At 38.8% G+C, this 13,067-nt stretch overlaps 1 protein-coding gene across 2 annotated transcripts in view; it reads left to right on the forward strand.

Moving 5' to 3' along the window:
* The first annotated feature begins 2,317 nt into the window (after positions 1–2,317).
* LOC107097347 (nuclear receptor ROR-alpha-like) overlaps positions 2,318–13,067 on the forward strand; it is a 90,159-nt gene continuing 79,409 nt past the window's right edge. Inside the window, exon 1 of one of the 2 annotated variants that reach the window (XM_015394471.1) lies at positions 2,318–2,590. In XM_015394471.1, coding sequence (XP_015249957.1) covers positions 2,449–2,590 — 142 coding nt within the window. In that variant the 5' untranslated portion in view covers positions 2,318–2,448. The remainder of the gene's footprint in view (positions 2,591–13,067) is intronic. The other variant, XM_015394472.1, reaches the window with a different exon arrangement.

Here is a 13,067-nt window from a genome sequence, read left to right on the forward strand (position 1 = left end):
TATATATATATATATATATATATATATATATATATATATATATATATAAAGGAAAAAATAAATAAATAAATGATAAAATGAGGGTATGTCAAATGGGGAACTAGGGCATTCAGAGAAAAAAAATCAAGTATCCCAGGAAAGCAACCCTCATAATTTCATACATCACTTTACAGAACAACAGTTTATATCCAAGAGTGAATGAATTAAAAGGGCTGCCCCTCATTCTAGATGTGGGCATCCCAGCAAAGCCATCCAGAGGTCAGAGCCTGCAGCTCATTTTCAAAATAAAGCAATGCTCCCAACATCTTGTTCTTCTGGCAATGACAGGACTACTAGAAAACAACTGGGCTGGAAAAACCATTTTCACAACACTCTGTATTAGTTTAGTTTTAGTCATGCAAAGTGTTCTCATTGTTTAAACATTTAAACATGATATTCTGTTCAGATGTTATTTAAAGGTGATCGTAAAAATCATACTGTAGGTTTATTTTATCTGGATGGACCTGGACTGTTTAAAGTTTGCACATTGCATGCTATGGAGATGGGTTCTTTCACACCTCAATGAGACAGAAATGAGCTAAATGTGCAAGCAGAGCTCCTTAGGCATTTAACTGCAGGTAAACGAGAACTGCCAGCTGCTTCGCTCCTCTAAATAGTCATAAAACTCAGCTCTTTCATTTCATCTTAACTAATTAGGATGATGAAATCTGGAGCAATATTTGCCTGCAAAATTCTTCCAGGCAATTTGAGCTCTTGGGCAAAAAAAAAATCTACGATGATGAAAAGGTGAAGAGGGAGGCAGTAAGACAGGCTGTGGGGTGCACAACCGAATCAGGCTGCAGGAGAGTCCAACATCGAGGACAAAATCACAGTTTGGTCATTTGTGAATGTTTGTTTAATTTGTTTGTTGAACTTTGAGCAGTGGAAGCTTTAGGTTGAAGTATTTCCAATATCAAAAGTACAGTAAGGAGTACATAGCTAATTTATCCACAATTTAGTCTTTTAAAAAGTTGGTGCAGTGTTTTTTTTTCTTGCTTTGCTTTTTATGGTAAGGCCTCTGTCGGGTACTTCTGAGCAGTGAGCTCACCTTAGAGTTAGCAGCAGTCAGGGGCAGTGGCGTCCACAAACTTTTTGAAGGGCAGGAGCAGAAAGAAAAAGAGCACATGTAGCGCATCCTCAGCACTGTAGAGGGCACTTCAGTTTGGAGTAGAAACCTAAAGATAAAGACTATGGCTGAATTCTAATTCATCCTCCGGCTGCATCCTCCGAAGGCCAGATTGGTAGGCCGATTACGTCATAGTGCAGCTCCCAGGTCTACTCGGATTCCAAGACTCCTCATTATGTGGCAGACAAATGCATTCTTCTTTATGCTCGATTTGTAGGATGGGGTGTATCCTAACTGAAAAAATAAAAAAGAAGTTAGCTGATTTTAAAATTTATTTCACTATAATATGAGAAAAAAGTCAGAATTCTGACTTTAATCTTAGAATTCTGACTTTTTTCTGAGAATTCTGACTTAAATCTCAGAATTTTGGATCGTAATGTAGATGGGCATCATGAAAGAAGAGATGTGGAGCACGCAGCTTCACTGACAAAGTTGTTTGATAACACATTGGTGGAAAATGACAGAATTAGGCGACGATTTACGTGATGCGAAGCTATTTAACACAAAGATGCTATTTAAACAAAAGACCTAGTTTAGTCTTTATAGCAAACATGGCAACGGCTTGATGCTAACGCTGTTTGTTAGTATCAAGCAGAATTCAGTCAGAATTCTGAGATGAGAGTAGGAATTCTGAGATTAAAGTCGGAATTCTGAGATTAAAGTCGGAATTCTGAGATTAAAGTCGGAATTCTGAGGTTACAGTTGGAATTCTGAGATTAAAGTCGGAATTCTGAGGTTAGAGTCGGAATTCTGAGATTAAAGTCGGAATTCTGAGGTTAGAGTCGGGATTATGAGATTAAAGTCAGAATTCTGAGATTAAAGTCGGAATTCTGAGGTTAAAGTCGGAATTCTGAGATTAAAGTCGGAATTCTGAGATTAAAGTCGGAATTCTGAGATTAAAGTCGGAATTCTGACTTTTTTTCTCATATTTGCTGAAATAAAATTTAAAAATCAGTTAACTTTTTATTTTTTCAGTGGCCCTAATCCTCTTCATTACATTTCATTGTAAAACTTTTAACTCCATGACTTTCTGGTGATCCTGTTCGGGTCTGAGCCTCCAGAGAGGGTGGGCAGAGCCCTCCGCAGCGCCGCCCTCACTCTCTCCCTGCCCGGCTCCTTCTCCTCCACGCTGCGCCCTGTCAGCCGCTCCTCTCCCGCCCCGGACTGGCTGCTCTCCGGTTCCTTTACTTAAACAATCAGCCACTGACCTTTCAGGATTTTTAATTTTTTTGGTGCCTTTTTTCATTGTTGCTTATTTTTATTGGATTTCCTTCGGTCCCTGGATGGAGCCATCCCCGCAGGATTCAGTGACTGACGCGGGAAGGAGTCGCTGTCAGACCGCTACAGCAGCCACGGAGACCCCGCACGCTGCGCCGGAGAGGACGCACAGCCGCTCCGGATCCTCCGGGTCCAGTCAAGGCAGAGGTAGGGCTGATTAGATCATCTGCCTAATAACCCATGAGCCAGGCTTCAAACACGCAGGCGAAGCGCAGAGATGATTCATTCTGTCCTCACTGACAGCAAACACTCCACTCTGTCTGGGAGACACTTGAACTTCTTCAATCAGCTGAAGGTCAGCCACAGGGTGCTGCCCACTGAGCTGCAAACCTTCAACTTTTTGTGCTGTAATCTATGAAATGCAATGCAAGTTTTCCTCTGGCTTGTTTCTAGTCACAATAAAACAAATTTCCAAGTAGCTTTAACCCACTATACAGTTGAAAAGTGGTCAGTTTCTTTGCAGAACTTGACAGAAATAGCAGTATGGATCCCATCTAAAGCCATTTGTTCATGCTGATGTCACCCTTATCTTTTATATCAGAAATAAACCTGCATTTAATCATGGATGGATAGATGATGCTTGCAGAGGATGGATAATCATGGAAGTATGTATGGTCAAAGAGATTTGTTGATCGGTAGATGAGTGAATTATGCATGGTTGGATTAATAGATTAATGGAAGGGTGAACAACAGCTCTCCCATTGGTGTTAAATGGTTTCAGGGCAGCCAGTGCATTAATGAGATTCATCATTTAATTGCCAACAATTAATTCAGCCTCTGTGTTCTGAATGTCCTCTGCTTCTCAGGGAAGTTTTGAAACTTTACTATAACTGCCATCCAAATAAATCCCATCATACCTGTCAGATCAGCTTCTGCACCTTATTAGAGTTCTCTGTTAGAAGTAATGGCACCCACACAGGAAGTGAAAGACAGCATGTGAGGTCACGTCCCCTGTGAGCCGCAGACTTTCCTGCAGCCTGTTATTGGTATGCAGGCAGAAGGAGAGGCGCTCAGATGGTGCTTCATTGAGTTTCTCAGGGCAGAGCTGGTTACGTAACAGCTGTTCAGGAGGAGGGGGGGGGATCACAGTGAGTGTGTGTGAGCTGTGTGGAAGTGGAGAAGAGTGGATCGCCTTTCTCTCACTGAGACATTCAGCTGCAGGAGGGATCGCAGAGAAGGCCATAGCAAAGTAAATACAGACGGATAAATCAAACTTTGGGAGGGGCAGACGCTGAGTTTGGTCCTTTCAGCTCCTGGATGTTTAGCCAGATAGAAACAATCACAGGATTGTTTGTTATTCTCACAGAATATAGATGACTTCTCATTTGCACCTAAACTTCCTCTACGTCAACCTATAGCATTTGAAATATTTAAAGCATGCCCTTATTTCCAAACAGCTTCAGAAAGATTATAAAAGTTAGAACTCAGATGTGATCTTTACATAAAGCTGTGAACAAAAAAAGGCTCTGATTCGTTATTTCAATGTTTCAAGCTGGATTTTTAACATTGGTCATTATCATAGGTCACATAGAGAGTTTTTTGGTTAACCTTTGGTCCTGAGGCAGCAATGCATTCCTCACTGGTTCCGTTTCTCTAATGCTGTGTTGGTTCTGCACCTTTAACTGAATGCACAGCCTTTCTTTGAGGTCAGTTTACAGAATGTTTTCCCAATTGTCTTTGGGATCATTTGATGTGACATGGGCCTTTCTTTTCTTCTGAGTCCAAGGAAACGTGTGGTGATGCTCGTTTCAATCAAACCTAGAGGACAAAGCTGGAAGAATTGGTTAAGGAACGTCACAATATTACAGGCTCATATATAGCTACTAAAATTAGTAAAAGCAAGGCCCATATTGGTTTTTGATAGAATGAATATTTCTTTAAACAGGAGGTCTTATTATTCCAAATAAACAGTTTTATAGATTTATTAAAGCATTTTAGTGGAATATAAATCTGGACATACTGAAAGACATAGAGGAACTCATAAATCCCGTCAGAGCTAGAGGAAGGGCCAACCACCTCAACATATCTGCCTGACAATTGTCGTGTAGAAGCTTAAAGTTTCTGAAAAAAACAAAATCTTAGGTGGGGCTGAAATTTTAACCCCAATGTAGGTATTGAGCCCCTCCTCAGCAATCTAGAAAGGAAATAACGGACTCAGAAATTGTTTGGCAAGTTGATTAACATAAAAATTTAACTCTTTGAATCTTTATTTCTATCCTGAATTCTGCGAATTGTTGAGTATTGCTATTATTGGAGGGAATGACTGAGAAATGTACAAAAGAAAGATGCTTGTGGACTGAACCAAACTGCATAATGCCTTCACATGCGGAAAGCCTCTCTTGAGATAATTCTCTAATGCTTCTATGCTTTCTCCATTGACGTAAACTAAAGACTGCATTGAGAACCCTACATTTTATTGCTGTAATTCAGGCCAGTTGTACCACTGGGAATCCCTAGTAACAGCTCCCTCAAACTGGTCGGGCTTAAGACATTTCCAGTTGTCGTTAATGGTGTTTGAAAATGAAAGTAAAAAAGTACTAATGATCACAGGTTAAGTTTTGATCTTTATTCTTATTCTCCTCTGTCTTCTTATGATGCGCCATAATAGAGTTGACTCATGTTTCCCAACATTTTGATGCAAAATACTAAACCAATGTGGAACTTTGATGTAAACATCAGTCAGACAGTTTGCTCCTTTTCAAAGATGAAATAAAGAATGTTCTCACTCTCAGTTTTTTTTTGAAAGAGACTTTCAATTTAAAAGCTGCCTGTGGTTTCTAACCACGTTAAAGTTCCTGGTATGTTGGTTATGGTTCTCACTGTGGTTCTGAGGAGTCGAAATGTATTAGAAATGTTTTTATTAGCCTTCCCTTGATGATAGATCGTCTTTTTGTGATAATTTCACTAATGTTATCATACAGGATGTATCTAAAGGATTTCTTGAGTCTATGGGTCTGACACTAATCAGGCACATATGTGACCCTGCCTATGAAAACCCAGCTAAAGTCATTTTTTGGTGAATCTCAACTTAATGTATAAAACCATTCTACACAATGTTAAGAATGGTTTTATACATTAAGTTGAGATTCACCAAAAAATGACTTTAGCTGGGTTTTCATAGGCAGGGTCACATATGATGTTTGTAAAGTTGGGAAATTAATAATTGAATCTGATTAAAATGTAATTTAACAAAGGCTTCGTTTTCCTTTTCTGCAAACTTGGTAAATCATCTGATAAATGATTCTAAGCAAGTTCTTCTGACTTGATTTAATCGGAAGATATGTGATGTATATTTAAAAAAAAATCGATTTTGGGGAAACTTTTCTCTGATCCATTTTTGGATCTTCATTTGTGTAATGATGACACAAAGTGTGTCAGATTCCTGCCGAGAAATGCCTTCGAGTACTTTCCAGTCGAGTGACAGCAGGCAAACTGGTTTGCTTGCATATTGTGACTGGGAGGGTGAAACTTAAAACTAGTGAGTCGGCTGAATCCAAAATACCATTAACACCAGCGTCTTGGCACAGCACTAAAGATTTGACACCCATGAAAAACCCAGATGTCTCTAAAGGCCGTCATAGGCAGCTGGGAGTTAGAGTGAGTTTCTTGGTTGAAATGGTTTTGGTGTCTGATACAGTAAGTGACCAAACTGGGGTTAGTCTCATATGATAAGTGCTGAAATTCTATTTTATACAATTTGAGGTGGAATGCAGCTAAATTTTTGTCTTTGTTCCAACGCTGCTTTTGTCCTGATTATTGGAAGTATGTGTGCTGAAATTTCATAAGGACGACATGAAATGATATTTAGGTAAAATGGTTTGTTTCATAGGTTAACTCAAACAATCAGAAAGTTTTTTGATTGTTACAAATACAACAAGTTGAACAACAATAAGAAACTGAATCAGTTTTCAACACAATCAGCAAACCAACAGAGGAGAAAGTTCTGCCAAAACTGCTTTAATTCTTTTAATTCTGTCAATTTAGTGTGTTAAGATCACAGCTGACACTGAAACTAATGTGAAACTTGATCATCACATGTTCATATATCTATACATTTAGTAAATGTAAGCTGATGTATTAAAAAAGCAGGTGTGTTGTTCTAAAGGGCAGTTAAACCACAAACAACCATTTATCCATAATTTGGAAAAAAAATTAAATAAATCAGTTAAAAGATATTAATTATAACGTCAACAATATATTAGGCCTGAAACATCTAATTGGATTAATCGTGATTAATTGGCAGTTTCTGTAATACAGCAGAGCCTTGGTTCGTTTATTATTAGGTGTTTTAGTTTTGCAGTTTAAGAGAAGGTTCAGAGGAATTTATGCAGTATTTTTTTTTATTGAGGTGTAGGGTTTAACATTGTGTTTGGGCTGGAAATGGGCAGATCTGACAACCCTGGCAGAAAAGGATTGGTGGAGCTACTAACTATTAGGGCTGAAAAATTCGACCAAAAATCAAAATTGTGATTGTTTTCCACCAATTTTACGACTGCGATTTCATTTTAATTTTCCTTTATACTAACCCCAAGCTTGTAAATGTTTAATCGCAGACTTTCTGTTTTTGAAAGCTTGCTTCAACACTGCAAAAAATGTAAATCTAAATAAGTAATTTTTTCCCAAAATAAGTGCATTTTTTCTTGAACTGAGGTGGTAATTGAGACAATTTGCCAATGGAACGAGACAATTTACATTTAAAATAAGAAAAAAATATAGCATTGTCTTATTTCATGTGCATATTATCTAATTATCTTATTTTCAGAGTAAAAATACTAATTTCATTGGCAAATAATCTTATTTATCTACTCAAATTAAGGGTAAATACACAAAATTTTAGACATTATTACTTATTTCTGGATCGTTTTTGCAGTGAAAGGAGTCCATTGTTCCTGAATTTTAGTGTAACCTTTGTTTCTATAAATGCTTATTTCTACTTGCATGTATGGGTCTGTGTGGTAACTGCAACTCTCTCAACCTTTCTGTGTGGCGGAAAACCCACTAAGAGTTTTAATGCTACCTCAAGAGCTGGAGTGAGAAATTTAGGGTTTTAATCTTGTTAAATATAATTGAACTAAAACTAAATGCCTCTGCAATTATAAAACTTTATAAATTTTATTAAATCGATGTTTTTGCAAATGCAATTAATTGCCCCGCCCTACTAGCTACAACTTTAAGAATGTAGTAGATCATTTCTTGCAAAAGTGATGGAGGATTTATTTGAAAATCGTGTTAATTTAAAGTATTATATGGTAATTTATATATGTAAACTTATAACTTACTTACATATTTGTATTTATTAAAAATTGGACGTTCATAGTACATTAAAAAAAATTCTAAAGTAGCCTATATTGAGCCGTCTCTAATGGAGCCTTTGACATTTCAACTAATACTTTTCCTCTAAAGTAAAAACAGAAAGTATCTTTCTTTTAATTTTTTCCTTTTTGTCTGCTGTTGGTCTTTCACTGTCAGTTCAGCGTTTTTTCATTTTCCATATCCTGTTGTTTTCTTTCTTTTTTCCTTTCTATCTTCTTTGGGACGATGCTGGCATCTCTGCCTCTCAGGGGTTCTCAGTCTCAACGTCATTAGAAACAATAAAACCTTCATCTCTGTATTGTATTCAGTCTTTGGCACCTTTACCTATCTCTAGTTGTTTCTCTCTGTGATGAATCTTAGAGTCTGAAAGTTTGTCTTGTCATAATTATCCTCCTGAATTCTGGATCCTGTCAAAAATGAAATTATTATCACTTTTAATAACATCATTAACTCTTCCATCCAGACACTGGGTATAGATTAGTTTTGCTCTCACCTCAGATATATTGTTTTTCTTCCTGCTCTGGTAAGTTTATTTTGTAACGATTATCTGAATATATAATTAACCCACATGCTAATATTTAACCCATAAGCATCTGATTTTGAAAAGCCATCCTGAGGCTGTGTTATACTTTGAAATATAGTCACAATTATTTGGATTTTGAAACAAAGCATCTCTCTGGGGTTCTTTTCTCTGGTTTTGGATGTAAAATCAACACATTTTTCAGATCCAGATCCGCTCATACCTAAGATCAGTGCAGTGAACTGACAAGAAATACTTGGATCTTGGGCATGGAGGAGACGCAGCGGTTAGCTCACACGACACTGGAGGCTTTAGTCCGAATCCGTTCGAATCCCCAGATCAAATCCGATCTGTGTTCCTTTGCCGCATGTCTCTCCCCCTCTCTCATATCTCCTTTCCTGTCAGCCTACTGTTGAAGAAATTAGCCACTAGTGGTGAGAAAAAAAAAGATTCAGTAGGGAGATGGGAGAAAGTTCCACAAAGTCAACTATCACTGCAGCCCTCCACCAGTCGGGGCTTTACGGCAGAGTGGCCTGACAGAAGCCTCTCTTTAGTGTGGGAAATTTGAAGGTCCGCTTAGAGTTTGCAAAAAAAAGCGTTAATTTTATGTGGTATGTGTAAAGAAAACCAGGCACTGCTCATCACCTGCCCAACACATTCCCAACAGTGAAACATGGTGGTGGCAGCATCATGCTATGGGTGTGTTTTTTAGCTGCAGGAACAGGAAGACTGGTTGCCATTGAAGGAAAGATGATTCCGGCCAAGTACAGAGATAGAAGAAAACCTCTTCCAGAGTGATCAGGACCTCAGACTGGGCCCAACGTTCACCTTCCAACAAGACAATGACCCTAAGCACACAGCTAAAATCACAAAAGAGAGACTTGGGATCAACTCTGTGACCATTCTTGACTGGCCCAACCAGAGCCCTGAGAATGGCTGTCCACCAAAGCTCGCCGTCCAAACTGAAAGAACTGGAGAGGATCTGCAAGGAAGAATCCAGATGTGAAAAACTTGTTCCATCATTCCCAAAAAGACTCATGGCTGTGCTAGCTCAAAATCGTGTTTCTTCTCAAGAATGAGCAAAAGGTCTGAACACTTATGACGATATGATATTAAATTCTTTTCTTTTGTCATACGTTTGCAAAAAATTTCCCCATTTTTTTTTTTGTCAAAATGGAGTGTTGAGTGTACATTTATTGATTTTAGCAAATTGTGTATTTGTGTATTTGTGTGTATTCATGTACGCATGCTGACACAGACTTTTAACAAAGGCCCTGCTGATGACTAACCTGACAACAGCCAGATGCATGTCTCGCTCCGCCCAGCTCCACTCACATACATCTGGGAACCCGCTCATTGAAAGTGATTTCCCCAACCGAATTTATGGTCTGTCCAATCAGGACGCAGGGTGGGTGTGTCCTGGAGTGGAGAAGCGACCGTGAGATTCCAACAACAATGGCGGCTTGCATTGAGGAAGCAAGCGTTAGCATTGATGCTGCTATTTCTTCTGTGTTGTCCAATCTATCTGATATTGTTTCATTAAAAGAACATCAGAGAACGGCTTTGAAGGCTTTTGTTGGTGGAAACGATGTTTTCGCCCTTCTCCCGACCGGACTTGGCAAGAGCTTGATCTACCAAATGGCTCCTCCTCTCACAGCGTCACGGGTTAGCTTCGGTGTGAGTGGTTGAAATAGCACGTCAATAAAGATGACAGACAAGTGGCTTATCCAATCATATGCAAGGAGTTTTGATAAGGCCCAGCCTTCAGTAAAGGCAATTCCTATGGCGGGTTCCCAGATGTATGTGAGTGGAGCTAGGCGGAGCGAGGCATGCATCTGGCTGTTGTCAGGTTAGCTGATGATGGCTTCTCCGTCAAAGATGACAAGAATCCAATTCCCTTTTCCAATAGCTCCTCTTGGCCTGGATCTACTCCCCCGCCACCATTTCAAACATTTCCATTTGTCTTTTAGTGCAAGCCCTGGGTTTTGTTAGGTCAGCGGATTGTACCTTCTCATTAGGTGCATTCAGCTGTTAAACCGTCCTGATGACCATTAAACTGGCCTGACCCAAACCTAAATAGAGAATTGATGACAGGAGGACCATCCGAGGAATCAGAACCAGCAGAGAGCTAACTTGAGCGGGCTGAGCTTCATGAAATCCCCGGCAGAATGTCCATCTGAAGCCTGAGTGCAGATTCCGTACAGTACAAGGGCATACAGATCACTAAGCACGCATCTATGTATCAGAAATACTTTTAAATACTGTGCTAATACTCATCTTCCCTCAGCTGAACTTCTGCCTCAGCTGTTCCACATTGTCTCCTGATTAACAGAGACATCCTCTTCCACCCTACACGCCCCCGCAGCATAAAAACACCCATTGTTTTCCGTTTGGTCTTCTAGTTACCCTCTCTGTTACTACTGCCTGTTTCTCCATCTATGCTCCTTCTGTTTCTGGAAGGTTTTGCTTTGATTGTTTCTTTCCACAGTGCCCGACATCTACCCTGCACTTTGGTCCTACTCCAAAACCTCACAAATCAACATCTACTTCCATCCATAGAAGGGCTATTTGCAGATAGTTATGATAACTTAATGCATTATTCATGACTGGGAATCAGCTAAATATTCAGGCTTTAAGCCTGGAAAAAAAAACATCCCACAGTTTTCCTTTGTGTCAGATTTTACATCAGATCTTTGTTCTCACTGTTGCAAGCTTTCATTTTTCTTTATTTTCTTTGAAGCTCCTTGTAGCTCTGTGCTGATTATATAGCATTAATGTTGCATCAACATTATTCTGATGTCTGAGATGCATGAGGTTGCGCGCGCTGATGTTCGGCTGCAGCTCCACCGCAGGATTAGAGCTAGTTACTGCTTAACTAATCAGCCTTTTGCTGCACTGTCTGCGGCATGTCAGCCGCTGCCTTTGATCTATGTAGTTTTTATTTTTTTACCTTTGGTGGAGGTGGAGTTGGCGGTTGGGCCTGATTTGCATACAAAGCTATTCTTGCTTTCTCTTTGTTCTTGCAGAGAGTCTAGAACGAGTAATTGTCTTCTTCAGTCAGGTGTGTTTATCTCTTCTCATTTTGTGGAGATTTCGACGGTGGTTTAAAAAAACAAAGTAGAATGATGGTATTGGTTGATTGATTGCTCTGCTGTAGCATGGCTGTATACCTTCTAGTCATGATTGTTACACAGGTGAATGATGAGTGAATGAGACTCATTGAAATGTTTTTGTCTCACTTTGATGAAATGATTTACACCAATAAGACTTTTCATAAATTATAGGATAAAAAATGTTTATCCCATAATATTAGTTACATTGTTATCTATTTGAAATCATTTAAATATTTATGATATATACTTTTTTTCATCAAATGATAAATAAAAGTGATTGAATGCTTTGTAAGTGAGAATTGAGTGATTCTAAAAATACACATTACAAATCTAAGAGTATGGTTTTGTGCAAATTGTGATAATTGAATAATTATAATAAATGAACTTTATTGATCTTGCATTGGAAAATTATCTCTGAGTCTAACCCATTCACTTGGGGAGCAGTGGGCGGCCATTGTGCGGTGCCCTGGTCTTGCTCAGAGACTCTGCCCAGAGTGGCAGTCTGTTGGGATCGTAACTCTGACTTGGAAGTGAGAGTTAGACTTACTGCTGAGTTAAAGAGTCCAACTCACTGCTTGCAATGCGGACCAAGCGCTCACACTGGTCATACATAAACCTAACGGCCCTTATTAAAGGGCCCAGTACTCCATTCTCCTGATTCTTCTGTAGTTGGAACACACCCTGTTTAGGCCTGCCAGGTGTTTATCTAGGTTCAACATTACAGGCAGTATTTATTGATCTAATAAAAAAAAAAAAAAATTTAAAATTTTATTTCATATTGCAGGCCATCTTCATATTGCCAACATTTCATGCTGTACACATAATTGCATAACAATGCACCATTTGAATCTTATTTTGTGGTTTCTAAAAATATTCAATATGATGTGTTTATTAAAAAAATAAATAAACAAGAAGAGATATTCCTTTACAAAATATAAAACATCTAAAAAAACTTTTTTTTAATGGAGATATCATCGGAATATTTGCCATTAAACCCCAAAAGGGTCACCCAGATCGCTGCAAAAAAAGATGAACAGCTCAGGGTTGCTACTGAGCAGGATATGCGGGAGTTTACCCCTGAACTTACCCTGGATTATCACTAACCTTGCTTTATTAAATAGGACCCTCCCCTGATCCGCCCTTTTCCTCACCCTTCTCACTCGTCTCCATGTAGGCACATATTTGCAAAGCAAAAAAAACTAAACAAATCATAAATTTATAACACTGTTAACAAGAGAACTTCATGTTTTGGAAATGCATTGTCTATCTGTCAATTACTGAGTAGCAATGTGTGTTTTACCATTAGCATAAAACAGTATAACTTTGCAGCTAATGATGTTAGCAGCAGTGTTTTTTGATGGTCTCGTCTCGGACTTGACCGCATTTGGTCTCGGTCTTGTCTCGGTCTCGGGCGCAGAGGACTCGGCATTTTATTTCAAGACCGGTCGAGACCACAACTGTGGAAATAACGCTAATCATCAGAATATTATCAGTTCCTTAAAGATCCTTCTTTTTATTGGATGCTTGGATTCAAATCCAAGCAATAACCTCATAGTCTCATTGGTAAATGCAGTGAAGGAGAACAAATTATCTGTCTCATAACATATTTCACAACTTGGCGACAGATATAGATTTATTTAAGAAAAGTTATATAATATAGCTTTAATCTGTCTATGAG

The sequence above is a fragment of the Cyprinodon variegatus genome, unplaced genomic scaffold (genome assembly GCF_000732505.1).
Source record: "Cyprinodon variegatus isolate N-32 unplaced genomic scaffold, C_variegatus-1.0 Scaffold687, whole genome shotgun sequence".
NCBI classification, from domain to species: domain Eukaryota; kingdom Metazoa; phylum Chordata; class Actinopteri; order Cyprinodontiformes; family Cyprinodontidae; genus Cyprinodon; species Cyprinodon variegatus.